A 15,843-nucleotide genomic window follows, 5' to 3' on the forward strand; every position below is an offset into this window, starting at 1 on the left:
ACTTTAAGTCGTCAACTTTGGTGTAAACATGCCTTTACCTACAGAATTAACGCATGAAAGATCTTTTACTTCTCATAAATGCATAAACTTTTACAGTCTTGTGCACAAAAATCTTGAACGGATTAAATAAAATTACAAATATATAGGTATACATGTGTGATAGGATTATGACTAATTACTACTCATATAAATTAATTATAGGCTATTACACATTGTCTTTGTTATGACACTTTAAACTAATAAGGATTGTAGGTGAGGAACTTAAGATCAATTTTAGTACTACGAAAAGCATAGTATGTTTGCAAATAATAAATTAATATCAAAATTTGTACATTAAATTAAACTAAATATCACAGTCAGAAGTATACGTAATGTTATCTTACTATATACATACAGCATATAAATCTTTAATTTAAAACACCTGAATCGGCACTTGTGTGGTTGATAATAGGGTAAAAGATTTTCGGAAACAAACAGAAAATTTTGAAAATCATCCAACTTTTGAGAAAGTCATTGACATATTTTTTGCTCAAAGATTGTGACAAAATCTTTTACTCAGAGTCTTTTTGAGTTTTCTGGTTTACTAGAATTTTTTATAGCTACCAATTGCCAAGCTACAAAAGTTCAAGAGGTAGCTGCAATAAAACTGTTTTCTGTGGGTCGTCAGTTAGGCCAAATGGAGGAAAAGTTGGGAAAAAAAGATTTTTTTCTTTAGTGTTTTAAAAGTTCCTTGTGCTCAAATAAGTACATTAACATAGATACTACTTTTTCCAAATAAAAGTCCAAAATAAATAGATACCTTAAACTAGAGATAGTCAAAACCAGAAATTTCAAATCTTGAAACCAAAACTTCAATTTGAAATATCAAAACTGAATTGCAAAACCCTATTTACTTGCCTAATTAGGGTTATAGAAAATAAATCCAAGTGGTAAAAGTTATTTCACAACTTTGTTCTCCTGCACTGTAGTCTGAATTTAAGCTATCTATTTATTTGACAACAGACAACTGGTATCAGGTTCGACCAATGACACAATGAATTTTTTCAATGCAGTTTCAAATTTCAATTCTAAAAAAAATTATTGAATCTCAAAACCGAAACTTCCATAAAAAGTATCGGTGGTTTGAGATCCAAGTTTTGGTTTCAACACATCAATTAGTTACTAGTCTAAGGCAGTTGAATCGTCTGTAGTTTTCATCACAGTTAGGTGCTGTGGTAACAATAATACTGATAGGATCAACTAATTCGTACGTCTGCTATAACCCCATCTTGTCCATGGTTTCTTGTATCCAAGGTGAGAAGTGGCTTACCCTGGTGTAAACTCCGGGGCGGTTCTTCTTGGCACAACCATCTCCCCACGACACAAGTCCCGTCAGAACAAACTTACCTGCAAAAAATGAATGCATAGCATAGAAGTTTGCTGGCGTAATTAATGTTAGAGGATTTATGTTATCAAACTGTCGGCTTACTCTGTGTGGAAAAAAGAGATTTAGCTACAGCAGAGTCTCACTTATAAAACAAAATCAAAAACTGGCTGTGGCAACGTTGCAGACACAGAAAAATCTGATTAAGTAAATAAATAAATAAAAACATTGTTAATAATATTTTAAGTCAATAAACTATGACCTATATTTTAATTTCTAATTTTTATTCTTAATCCAGTAACAATAAAACCTTGAAAATTAATTTAGTGACCAAATACTCTAATTGGCTTTGTGTTTCAGGGATGAGTTACTCACCATTGAGCTGGCAAGCTAGTGGACCCCCGCTGTCCCCGCCGCAAGCGTCCACTCCCCCCGCCAATGTCCCTGCACACACCATGCTGTCCAGGATACTCTGGTCTCTGCCCCCGTAGACATCACTCTGTCTGCAAGTGTGCTGGTCCAGCACAGGCACAGAGGCTGCTTGTAACTCATCTGATAAACTCTCCAGATCGTCTTCTGCAACAAAATTTTTATTTCATGAAATATCAAGGTCCATACAATAGAAACTGAATGACAAAATGTTCGATAACAAGGCATTCTTGTTAACAAAAGTAATTTTTAAATACGCTTGATATTATACCATCCTTAACCCTCCGTCGGTCGCACCAATTCTTTAGCACAACTGGTCGCACTATATCTCTCAGATACATTTTTCCTTGACAATTTTTCCTTGAGTGCTTTAGACATATATTTTCCCCCTAATTTTTATTTTACTTCATATAACAACTATTGACCTATAGATTTATACAGATTTCACGTCCTCTAAGCATTTCTCAATTAGTAAAAACAGATTTCAGACCACACACATTCCTGTATCCAATAGAAACAGTGCGAACATGCCCATGTCAAATTGAATTGCGACCAGTGCCACTTCAAGTAAAATTAAACTCAAAGTTTTCTTTGCTGGGTAAAAACATTTTTATTTATTTATATATTGAATTACATTACCTAATTTTTACATGATATTACACAGATACATCTCACATAAAAACAAGATCGGTTCCATTTTTATTTTGAGATACGGTACATCACAAAATAAAAACAGGACAGGTCGCACTGTATCTATCAGATACAACGGAGCAAACAAGGCATGTGTGCACTGGACAACGCTAACAGGTGAGTGGGGGAGGGTATGAAACAGCACACTGGCCAAGACCGGTTTTGGGACGAGGACACAAAAATGGCGGGTATTTTTCATGTTGCGGTACAGTATCTAATAGATTAGGTGCGACTGATGGAGGGTTAGTCACTAAAGTTACCGCAAACCTCATAAGAAGTCAACCTTGATTACAAGTCTTATTTGATAATCCCTATGAGAGACTTATTATCGAGGTTCTAGGGTATTTGTTATCAAAATTTGTATTTGAAAATTCCAATGTTCAAAAAACATGTTCTTAGTTTGGTTTACTGTATAAATACATTTACTATTTAATTTTTTTAAATAAGTACCGTTTGAGTGTAAATATATCAAGTAGTATATGATTGGAATTGATCTACACATGACATAAGATCTATTTTTCCATCTATTTTCCATTAATTGTGAAGCATTGCAAATAACAGAATTTTTTACTGCTGGTATTTACATGAAATTGTTTGTGCTGTATTCTGTAAAAATGTAAATATAGGTTTTTAATCTTTATAACCTGGTCGAATTACTTTTATAACCTCCTCTAAATTATTATAGTCTCGTAAACTGAACATCATGATATAAAACTGAAACTTTATATCATATTTTAACTGCGGTCGCTGCCCAGTTTCAGTTTTAGAGCAACAAAGTTTGAGAAACAAAGTATAAGGATTTTTAGGCTCCATTGACTTTTATGAGTCTAAGTAGTCTTAGAGGCGGTCACGAGTACGGGGTTTTGTGGCCCGTAGTTATCGTTGATCTCAGTCAATTTTAGCCGACAGCCAAAAAATGGGTTCACGACATAAAGCGTTAGTCAAGATCAACCTTAGCTGAGACCAACGATGGCCATTGCTCAACAGCAGGGATTTTACGGGGAACTTTGGTTATAAGGTTGGCAACAGCCATGGGTTTATCTGTCTGGTTATATCTGGATTTAGCGCTGGGACTAAGGATAAACCGTGTTGTAAAATCTGAAGCTTGCTTTGTTTGTGTTTAGTGAAAATTTTTGGTACGCTAATGCTGACTAACTTAAATATTTTTCTTTAATTTCAAGATAGTGTACTTAACACTTTAGTTGTAATACTATAAGTAAAGCATTATTTCATTAATAGATTGTAATTGTTGGAAACAATTTGGAAATTGTTTGAATATGAACCTGTAACAAAAAGTAAACAATACTTCTCCATATAAATAAGATGGAATGAATCTTAAAATTGACTTCAGCTGACCATAATGAAAATAAATCGTATTTCAGTTTTTTGCACATGTGAAAAACCGTCTCGCCCTTGTTTACAAACATTTCATAAACTGAATGGAAAGTACTTTTTCCTACAGTCACTCGACAAAGTTGGCTTCCTTGTACTGTTTATAGTACAGAAAGCTGCTAATTGCTGCATATTTATACTTTGCTGTACGGTTTATACTTTGTCGTACGGTTTATACTTTGCCGCACATCAGGATTCCAACGAAACAACACAAATCAGCATGGTTCTACTATTCTACGTAATCCTTGTACGCTTGGAAATAGGTTGACAACACTTAAAGATAATAATACTATGAAGAGCTGATAGACTATTATAACTACGATTTAACCTGTCATTTCGTGTTTATAGTTTCGGTATTTCTGAACTTTCTGGACTTTTCTTATAAAAGTTTTTAAAACATTCCTACGATCTTAATACACAAGAAAATACCTTTAAAGCATTTTTTTAGGCGCGGAAACCACTTCAAATTACAAAAACATACGGAACTATATTCTCAAAACGCGGAGCACATTTCTTGCCGAGGAAAAATAGCGGAGTGATATGGACCGCAGGTACTACTTTCTCTAATTCACCATTTGTGTTGCCAGCTGAACCTAAAAACGTGTTGTATAGTGTTTGAAAGACTAATCATTAATATGCTTTATAGTGACTGTAGGAAAAATATAATGTGTAACACGAGTGAAAAAGGCCTTTGCTGCACTCGAGATCATTCCGCACTCGCCTGCGGCTCGTGCGTAAACGTTGCTCTCGTGTGCAGCAAAGTGCCACTTTCACCACTAGTTACACAAATAACTATTTATACCGACTTGGACTCCCTTCTTCTGATATTTGTTCGGTTCTAATGTTGGAACAATTATTGCTAGGTTTGTTCGTACACTCCTTCCAAACATTAGGTGATATGCTGATGTACCTGTTGAATTCGGGGATTGCCTGAGTTGCATTAGAAGTCTTTGGATTTTATTTTGCAGTGTACCCTTTTCTCCCTCCATGGATTTTAACGCCTTCTTGACAGTCTGCACGTACCTTTCAGCCTGGCCATTTGAGTTTGGATGGTATGGTGCCGTTGTTCTGTGAATAATCCCACATTCAAACATCGCTCTCGTGTGCAGCAAAGTGCCATTTTCACCACTAGTTACACAAATAACTATTTCCTAGCGCACCACTGGGTGGGTGTTTTATATATAATCCCGATGCTAGAAAAATCTGCTTCTGTGCATCTTTTTGTTTGGTTTTTCCTTGTGCAAGGGACTGTACTCCCAACAGATTTACAGAGTAAGACTTGACTGTTAAAAGGAGAAAAAGTTAATTTTACTTTTTGATAAATTTGGGTATTTTAAATGCTCTACCATGGATTAAACATGCTTGTACGTGTTTGGTTACATGATTGTACTTACGACTCTGAGCGCCCCAGCCTGTGACAGTACACCAGTCTCCAGTGGCCACCCTCTGAGTGACCATATCTGGCAGACAGATGGGCTGGATGTGAGAGTTGAAGTGGATACCTCCCTCACTTGTGGCTCTCACCTTGATCATGGCTATGTCATTGCTGTGAGGGCCATCTGCAACCAATCACCCTTCATACTCCAATAGCCTATATGTCGGCAAGATCAACTTATCTTCTACTCACAACTATCAACTAAGTGAGCAAAACTGACAAAAACAGCTGAAACCAAACCTGACATTCTGCATCTTGAAGGTAAAGTTTAACTATGCTTGGGGGTTCAGGTTGACCAGTGTTGATAGTGCTGGCTGTCAGGTTTGATTAATTACAATATGTGCCTAATCAATTTCATTATTCAAAACTAATAAATTTGCCTGTGATTTTTAGGTATTGGTGGTCTTAGAATAGTGTTATGTTGGACAGTACCTTTGGCCATATAAACAGTAGAGACCATTAATGATAAATTTATCTAGCATGCTGTGCTAAAGACCAGTACAGCTAGTTAAGACCACAAATTACTTATACTCTTTATGCTGAATGTAAATGAAGAGGCAATTGTTAAGTTTAGAACAGAGTGAGATTATCTGTATAGCTTTTGTTACTGTCTAAATAAGCTGTTTCTTTAATACTAGCTGTTACGCACAGGCTTCACCCTGTTTGATTTCATTATTCATACAATTTTTGATTTGTTAAGCTGCAATAAACAAAACATAATACAATAATACAAACAATCACACCTGATTTTAATAGCTGGGGTATTTTTAACATTAGGTATATGGAAAATTCCCTTTAGAAAGGAATTACGACCTTAAAGGGCAATTTATGAAATAATGGATAGTTTTGCGCAAGGTTTCTCATGACGAACATTTTAAGTATGGTTTATGGGGGTGTGACTTGTAGATTTCTCAAATGTTCATGGGTACTTTGGGATTTATATATGGATTTTGGATCAATAACTTAGCAAAAACTTGCTGTGTCAGTCAAACCTTTTGACTATGTGCACCAGTTTGGAATGTAAACTTTGACTTCAGTTCAATAGTCAATGATTTAAATTAACATAGCTGAATTGAGCCACTTAACACACTGAATGCGCACTGATCACGATTGAACATGCTAACTTTTTCACCAAACCAACATTAAAGGGAAAAGAAATAGCATATTTTATGTCGAAACAATTATTGCAGTAACAAAAACTAAGGCAGAAAATATATTTTTAAATCGCCGAAAAACGTGGGAATCAATCATCTTTTAGTACCAAATTGGCTACAGCTAGGTATATCTAGTGCGGCCTTGAGCTAGCCCATGTGGATGGTGCATCTATTTCAGCCTCCAAAGGTCAATAATGAAACACTATACTCATAAAACATTGTCTCCTACCTTTTCTAAAATCAGGGTGGATGACTATCTTCTCTGGTTTGTAAGTGCGTTCGTGTCTGTCGCGAGAGTTGAGATTCACTTTGCCGAGGATGAGTCTGATTTTCTCCGGGTACTCGAGGTTGGCTATGCAGTGAGCTGCTGTCAATATAAGTCTCTCTCCCACGACTGCTCCCCCACAATGGTGTTCAAACCTGTGACTAGCCGACCGGTAAGCCTGGATCTCCACCTAAGAGATTTAAGAGGTCTTGGATTTAAATTCCATTTTAAGAAGCCATTTTACACATACTCTTTACTCTAGGTGTGTACCATTGTTCACTTAAGACCCGTAACCCATTACACTCTGTTCACAAAATTTAGGCGGTTTGAGAAGAACTTCCCCAACCACTATTTTGTGCTTTACAGTAATGTTACATCATCTGTTAAGCTACTTCTATTTTAAAGGTAAGGGTCAGGTGGAGGGGATAGATTTCTTCCTCTAAAACCGCCAAAATTTTGTGAACAAAGTATAGTTCGAAAAGCTCAGATGTAATATGAGTTAAAAGTTGTATACTAATTCGTGTGTCTCAGTTTCACTTTAATGGATTGTTTTTACGTATAAGGCATCACTTCCCAGCCAGGTTACAGCACTGTACTATTTAGTATACAGGGTGATCAACTCAAGGAGGCCACCGTTGGGATATCGGAAACGGTAAAAATTAGAGAAAACTTTAAATGGGGTATATTCCTTTATTTTTTGTGGCAGTTAAAAATATGATTTTATTTTTTTGAAATTCAGCCGCCATTTTCCAAAATGGCGGCCAACTTTGAAATTTCTTATGGAACACCCTATATTTGATCATGTTTTCGGATAGAACAGGCAATTTAAAAACTTTTTTATTCTTGACATTTTTTCGATAAACCCACTCGTTTAGGAGTTACAGCCTGTGGAAAAATGACTTCCGTTGTACATTTTACATCATGTAGCTCCTAAACAAGTAGGTTTACAGCGAAAATGCGAAGAGTAAATAAGTCAAAGAAGTCTTAAAATTGCATCCACATTCCAAAAAGACCATAAAATTCATTAAAACTATTAATTCTATTATTTCCAAAATGGCGGCCATTTTCCAAAATGGCGGCAAACTTGAAAAGTGGAAAAATGTGTATTTTATGGTCTTTTTGGAATGTGGATGCAATTTTAAAACTTCTATGACTTATTTACTCTTCGCATTTTTGCTATAAACCTACTTGTTTAGGAGCTACATGATGTAAAATGTACTCGGAAGTCATTTTTCCATACCTAGGCTGTAACTCCTAAACGAGTGGGTTTATCGAAAAAATGTCAAGAATAAAAAAGTTTTTAAATTGACTGTTCTATCCGAAAACATGATCAAATATAGGGTGTTCCATAAGAAATTTCAAAGTTGGCCGCCATTTTGGAAAATGGCGGCTGAATTTTGAAAAAATAAAATCATATTTTTAACTGCCACAAAAAATAAAGGAATGTACCCCATTTAAAGTTTTCTCTAATTCTTACCGTTTCCGATATCCCAATGGTGACCTCCTTGAGTTGATCACCCTGTATAGGGCTTGCTGGAACAGTTAACCAGACTGGCAGAGGTTCATGGGTGATGCCTACCTGGAACCTGGTGCATAGCTGGGTAAAAATGGGTATCATAATAATAGTAATATTAGAAATGTGAAAGTTTGTGTGTTTGTTTGTTGGTTGTTTTGTTTGTTTGTTTGAAGTTCAATAATGGATTAACTACTAGTTTGGTTGGGCTAAAATTTGGTATAATGATAGCTCACATTCCCAATGAACATACAGACATATTCTTATCTCAAAACCCCTTTCAGGCTCCGCCCCAGTAGCTCTGGAGTGTCCCAGGTTAACCTTATGAGTATTCATATTTAAAAGAAATTAAAGAATTTTGTCAGCGCTGTTTCAACTACACAAGTTGGTTCTATGATATTCAATATCATTAAAAAGTTATAACGTTCACCACCAGGGTGCAGTACTACTATTATACGGCTAATTTGAACCATAATGAATACAATGTATTCATTGTTTGAACCAAGCAGCGACAAAAAGCTGTGATACAAAATGAGAACTGTAAAGTAGGATTGTTTACTGTTAAGTTTATGTTTTTAATTAATAGTTATCTTTTGATATTGCGAAAATATTCAATAATTAAATTTTTTTCTTTAGGTTTAGTGGCAGAACATGTAGGCTATGGTAGATGTGTCATACCATAGCATACTGTAAATTAAAAGAGCCAAATTTTCTCAAACTGTTTCCTCTCCCATTGCAAACCCTAAGCACGAGTATAACTGCAATAAGCATTTTATACCTATACACCAACCCCGTACGAAGGACGAGTACTCCTACAGTCAAAAAATTCATTAAAATATTAGTAGAGGTGTGTGATTTTCACTTTAATATATGGAAACATTTCCGGGGAGGAACCCCCGGACACCCCTTTTCGATTGGGGGTATTCCATAACCCCCGGTAAGTCCACCACTGTCGCCCAGTGAAAGTCCCATAAAATATGCTCTGTTCAAAATTGTTTTCAGGTGGGGCTTTTGGAAGCAGATTTGTATTGCAAGACCCTGCCTAGAGTACAGTATTGACACTCTACCTGCCAGGGGTAAGCTCCGTAAGGTGCTGAGGTCCCACCCACTATCTTGGCGAAGGCCCTGCCTAGAGTACAGTATTGACACTCTACTCACTACTGTGTCCTACCTGCCAGGGGTAAGCTCCGTAAGGTGCTGAGGTCCCACCCACTATCTTGGCGATGGCTCCTAGAGTACAGTATTGACACTACTCACTACTGTGTCCTACCTGCCAGGGGTAAGCTCCGTAAGGTGCTGAGGTCCCACCCACTATCTTGGCGATGGCTCCTAGAGTACAGTATTGACACTCTACTCACTACTGTGTCCTACCTGCCAGGGGTAAGCTCCGTAAGGTGCTGAGGTCCCACCCACTATCTTGGCGAAGGCCCTGCCTAGAGTACAGTATTGACACTCTACTCACTACTGTGTCCTACCTGCCAGGGGTAAGCTCCGTAAGGTGCTGAGGTCCCACCCACTATCTTGGCGATGGCTCCTAGAGTACAGTATTGACACTACTCACTACTGTGTCCTACCTGCCAGGGGTAAGCTCCGTAAGGTGCTGAGGTCCCACCCACTATCTTGGCGAAGGCCCTGCCTAGAGTACAGTATTGACACTCTACTCACTACTGTGTCCTACCTGCCAGGGGTAAGCTCCGTAAGGTGCTGAGGTCCCACCCACTATCTTGGCGAAGGCCCTGCCTAGAGTACAGTATTGACACTCTACTCACTACTGTGTCCTACCTGCCAGGGGTAAGCTCCGTAAGGTGCTGAGGTCCCACCCACTATCTTGGCGAAGGCCCTGCCTAGAGTACAGTATTGACACTCTACTCACTACTGTGTCCTACCTGCCAGGGGTAAGCTCCGTAAGGTGCTGAGGTCCCACCCACTATCTTGGCGAAGGCCCTGCCTAGAGTACAGTATTGACACTCTACTCACTACTGTGTCCTACCTGCCAGGGGTAAGCTCCGTAAGGTGCTGAGGTCCCACCCACTATCTTGGCGATGGCTCCTAGAGTACAGTATTGACACTACTCACTACTGTGTCCTACCTGCCAGGGGTAAGCTCCGTAAGGTGCTGAGGTCCCACCCACTATCTTGGCGAAGGCCCTGCCTAGAGTACAGTATTGACACTCTACTCACTACTTTGTCCTACCTGCCAGGGGTAAGCTCCGTAAGGTGCTGAGGTCCCACCCACTATCTTGGCGAAGGCCCTGCCTAGAGTACAGTATTGACACTCTACTCACTACTGTGTCCTACCTGCCAGGGGTAAGCTCCGTAAGGTGCTGAGGTCCCACCCACTATCTTGGCGATGGCTCCTAGAGTACAGTATTGACACTACTCACTACTGTGTCCTACCTGCCAGGGGTAAGCTCCGTAAGGTGCTGAGGTCCCACCCACTATCTTGGCGAAGGCCCTGCCTAGAGTACAGTATTGACACTCTACTCACTACTGTGTCCTACCTGCCAGGGGTAAGCTCCGTAAGGTGCTGAGGTCCCACCCACTATCTTGGCGAAGGCCCTGCCTAGAGTACAGTATTGACACTACTCACTACTGTGTCCTACCTGCCAGGGGTAAGCTCCGTAAGGTGCTGAGGTCCCACCCACTATCTTGGCGATGGCTCTGTGACTGCTCCTTTGTGCATGATGTGAGACGAGACGTCCTCCACACTGTTGTAGATGTCGTCGAGCCAGAGGGAACTTTGGGAATCCTCCACTGCGACCAAAAATGTCCCGTCCTGCATCAAGATTAAAAATTAAATTGTTTTTCTTCGTCTTTCCAGGGGGAGCTGGATTTTTCAGATTAAGGAAAAACGTAATATGAAACTCACGTATCACAAGTTTTAAACAGATTGTAGAGATAAATGAGTATATTTCCAAAGTTTTAAACAATTTTCCGGCATCTGAATTAGACAGCCAAAAATTGTGTAGGCTAATAAATAAAGTGTTTAACATTAAAATTGCTCATGCTAATGAAGAGGGGCCTTTTCTTTCAACTCTTGGATTAAAATGCTAGTTTGCCCCTCTCCCCCCGTACATCTGCATAGGAGCCCATGTAGGTAGACCATGCAGGAATCCATAAGAGACTTTAAACTATTGATTAACTGTGTGATCAAATTGCTCCTACTTTGCTGTTTCAGAGGCAATATCAATTTTTAAAGAGGAGTTGGCAGCTTGATTTAATCTTTAATTTTCCCATCTACATGGACCTCTGAAACCTTCTTTGAGTGAAATGTATCAAGCAAAGTATGGGGTAAGGTACAGTACTAGTACAAGAACAAACTGTATTGAGTTAAATGTTAAGTAGTTGCACTAGGATAGTAATAACAACACCCCTGCTTATTTCACAGTCCATTACGCTACTGACTCACCCAAAGCTTTGCATTTGTTATTTACTTTGTTATACAGTATCTACTTAGGGCTATATGAAAAAATTATAAATACTCACCAAATGGATTAGCCGAAACTGTGATAAGTATGAAGATTCCAAAGATACAGCTAAGAGAATATGTCATCCTTCAGTAAAGATTTTTTCATACAGTTTTCTAGAGTCAGCAGTTTAATGTTCTTGGTATGGAATCTGGAAAAAAAATTACTATCGATACTTTCATATTGATAAATACCCCCGCCGCAGCAAACCTGCAGACTAAGCGAATTTCCATTTGACTGATTGGATTTACACTGAAATGTCTACTTAAAAATATAACATTTATTCTTGATTTAAATAGAATTTGTTTAACAAGTACTTAGGTTTGCTGCATCAGGGAGGGTAAAACTGTTTTTTTTTTTGTAAAATGTGAATAGTTAGTAAGAAATAAAAACATTTTCCAAATATGATCAAAATATGTTCATAAACAAGCAAACTACAACAGTTTTTTATTCTCCATATGAATAACATGGGAATTTTAAATTTACAATTTTTTTGAATTTTCTCCGTAACCATTAGCCGCATAATTACGCTTCAATATACTAAATTATTCGTTTTTTAAGCTCTACAAAATGGTTTAGAAAGAAATTGCTAAATGTTATGTTTTTTGGGTCAAAAATGGGAAAAACCTTTTTTTACCCCATAAAACCCCCCTAAACCCCCGTTCACATGGTCCGATCATGCTGGATCGCGAACTCGTTTGAATAAACATACGTTTACACGTTTGTACCAAATTTCATCAAAATCGGATCATTTTTGCTCGAGTTATTGTGCTGACGGACATATATATATATGAATTTGAACGGATGGTGTTTTTGGCCTCTAGGGACCTCAAAACGAAAAAAAAAATCGGTCCCGCGTCCAGGTCTTACCATGAGTACTACGGTAATAGCTTATTCCCTATATGGGAAATTCGCTACAAACTAATATTTCTGAAAAAACTTGTATGAAAGACTTATTGTGTCCTAACTATACTATGCCATTTATTTTAAATAGCAAGTTCTCATCCTCATATAAAATTTTATGCAATGCCTTCTTATTGTGTGTTTTATGCTGGCGAAGGCTTAAGCACTACCATATATGGTTTTAGAGAATTTCCCATATAGGGAATAAGGTATTACCGTAGGTGTCATGGTAAGACCTGGACCCGGGACCGATTTACTATTTTGTTTTGAGGTCCCCAGAGTCCAAAAACACCATCTGTTCAAATTCATATATATACTTATTGTGTCCGTGAATTGATATATGTGTCCCTTAGCACAATAACTCGAGCAAAAATGTACGATTTTGATAAAATTTTGTATAAACGTGTAAACCTACATTTATTCAAACGAGTTCGCGAACCAGCATGATCGGACTATGGGAACAGGGGCTTATGAGGAGTTTTATGGGATAAAAATGGGGTTTTCCCATTTTCACCCTGAAAACATAATTTTTTTTTAAATTTCTATCCAAACCATTTTGTAAAGCTCAAAAAACAAACAATTTAAAATATTAAAGCGTTGTTGTTTGCCTAACGGTTACAGAAAAAATTCCAAAAAAGTGTAAATTTAAAATTACCATGTTATTATTATGGAGAATAAATAAATTGTTGTGGCTTCGAAAATTGTCAATTTCTATACACCAAAAACAAATAGATCAGCTGACTTAACCTGACATAAACATTACTTTTGCTACACAAACAATACTTTGCCTGACATCAACAAAGTTAGAATCTGCTGAATTGTACCCTAAAATTAATGGTACAGCCGTATTGTGTTTATATTAGAAAAATGAATGTATTACGAAATATCAGATAATTAGTTTAAGTTTGATGAAGTAGTTTTTTTATCATGATAAAAAGTATCGTTGATCAATACTCGCCACATAAGTCCCATTTTGGGGCTTGATAGTGTTTCCCATGGTCGTCTTCGAATCACATGTAAAACACTATCTCGCCCCGGAATGGGACACTTTCGTGACTAGTTAGTAGTGAAATATACTATTACTTCATACTTTGCTATTAATATTTCAATAAAAACACATTTTGTCTCCCTGTAGCGGCAAACCTAAGTACTGATATTTAAAGGAGATAAATCTGACAATTTTAAGGGATTAAATTTAGTGGAATTCCAGCCAGGTAGATGGAAATTCGCTTAGTCTACAGGTTTGCTGCGGCCCGGCGGGAGTATTTCTCTTTATTATATTCTACAATTACCTCATTTTCGTTTTCGCTGAAAAACCATTAGGAAAGAAATACTTTTTGTACATTGTTTCATTTTGATCAAAATAATTGTTTTAATTAAATAATAAAGATGAACAATAAACAATAAGTGCTCTATACTTAGTGGAACTACAGTAGGTAATCTTGTTAAAACTAACACCAGCACCAGCTGAACGTTTGAGTAGTTAATCTATACTTACTAGTATCCCTTTTGCTCGAATTCGAGCAATTGCTAAGTATTACAGGTGTTATTTTAAAACGAATAACAGTCATAGTTCTGATGACTTTAAATGATTCAACTCAAAGGTTATGGAAATACTCAAGATGTAAATAACAGATTATATCAATTTATCCAGGCTCTCTCGCTTTTTTCCATTGTAATATTTACGCCAACTCAAATTCAAATAGTAAATATTTCATTTCAACCAAGTCAGTAAATGTTTGTAGCAAAACTGTTAAATTAGCAAACTTATTGATTGTTTACAATTAGCATATCTTCTTCTCACTTTTAATTTCTGACAACAGCTGGTTTCTTTCCCATGTTAATCTTATGGAGAAATACAAAACTTTAAAGGGCCCCAGGGCCTCACTCCCTAATTATTTCCGTAAAAAGAAAGTTTGTCGCACAACTTCACTACACTCTTTCCAATGACACCAAAAACATGTCAATCGGTTCAGTAGTTTCGGAGGAGTAATTGTCACAAAAAACCTGCTTGCCTATTAAATAAGTATATATTATGGAATATTTTGAAGTAATCTATTATTCACACCCATAGCCTGTTCTGAAGTAGAACTAATACCAATAGACCAAATAAATATTACTCTAAATTAACAAACAATACTTAAAATGCAAATGTTTGAGAAGTTTCTCATTTTTACAAGTACAATAGGATATATTTAAAACTATAAGTCTTTCAAAAACATTTTTTATTGAAACTTTATTATTATTTCCATCTGAACTGAATTGCTCCTTCATGTATAAGTTAATCAATGTGCACCCTTCTGTAATGGATGCTACAAAAATATAATCTTAAACTTAATTGATTGATCTAGTATGGCTATGAGATTTTATTAGAATGTAACTTTAAAATATCAACATGTAGAAGAACATTTTGAGAACATATTGTTGTATGATCAACTCAGTCTTGTCTTGACTAATCACTCACAACTGCAGCACGTACTACATTTGCAACGAATCAAATGTTGGCTAAGGTTAATGAATGACTTCTGAATAAATTACTCAACTATTTAGTCTATATAATTGTGTTTGTTTTGTAGCAGTATGTGCGGCGCCGGCCTAGTGGAAGGTTAGGTTATAACAGGACGCAACTGCATATCCTGAAATCAGCTGATAAGTGATCAGCTGTTACCGCTGTGTCGATCATCTGATAAACGACGTTCACTTTCAAAACTCCAGCTTTTACTTCAACATAATTCACCTATTGAGAAAGATTTATCAAAGCCGGCGATCTACATCGGGAGGACATTTTAGAATCAGCTCATTTCAATCGTTGATTATAGTAGTGTTGTTATTTTACTATAGGTTCACAAGGATTTCAGATTGCACAATTTTTAGCCTGAAACTTCATGAAGTACAGGGTGTTTTCTAAAAGAATCATCCGATTTTAGCGAATTTCTCTATAGGGAAGTAGCTATTACCGTAGGTCTCATGGTAAGACTTAGGCCCGGGACCGATTTACTTTTTCATTTTAATGTCCCCAGAGGCCAAAAACATCATTCGTTCAAATTTTTATATATGTATATATGATATATATATATATATCATATATATATAGATTTATATATATATATATGTGTCCGTGAACACGATAACTTGAGTAATTATTATCCGATTTTGATGAAATTTGATTTGAAGGTGTAAGGCGGGATAAACTTGAATGAGTTCGCGATCCAGCATGATCGGACCATGGGAAC

General features: G+C 37.0%; 2 protein-coding genes across 2 annotated transcripts in view; one reads left to right on the forward strand and one right to left on the reverse strand.

Annotated features, from left to right (window-relative positions):
- Positions 1-3,105, forward strand: part of LOC128988785 (nucleolar MIF4G domain-containing protein 1) — a 41,143-nt gene extending 38,038 nt beyond the window's left edge. The window contains exon 12 of the mRNA XM_054410415.1: positions 1,724-3,105. The gene's annotated coding sequence lies outside the window, so the exon portion shown is untranslated. The remainder of the gene's footprint in view (positions 1-1,723) is intronic.
- On the reverse strand, positions 878-11,853 carry LOC128988786 (trypsin-1-like). Its single transcript, XM_054410416.1, has 6 exons — positions 11,727-11,853; positions 10,844-11,016; positions 6,693-6,918; positions 5,269-5,433; positions 1,739-1,939; positions 878-1,386 (listed from the first exon to the last, which is right to left on the reverse strand). The coding sequence occupies exons 1-6, from the start codon at positions 11,791-11,793 to the stop codon at positions 1,256-1,258; spliced, it is 963 nt and encodes a 320-aa protein (XP_054266391.1). The 5' UTR covers positions 11,794-11,853; the 3' UTR covers positions 878-1,255.
- Positions 11,854-15,843: the final 3,990 nt, after the last annotated feature.

The sequence above is a fragment of the Macrosteles quadrilineatus genome, unplaced genomic scaffold (assembly GCF_028750875.1).
Source record: "Macrosteles quadrilineatus isolate MER2022 unplaced genomic scaffold, UCM_ALF_1.0 Scaffold_3__2_contigs__length_128488019, whole genome shotgun sequence".
NCBI lineage: Eukaryota > Metazoa > Arthropoda > Insecta > Hemiptera > Cicadellidae > Macrosteles > Macrosteles quadrilineatus.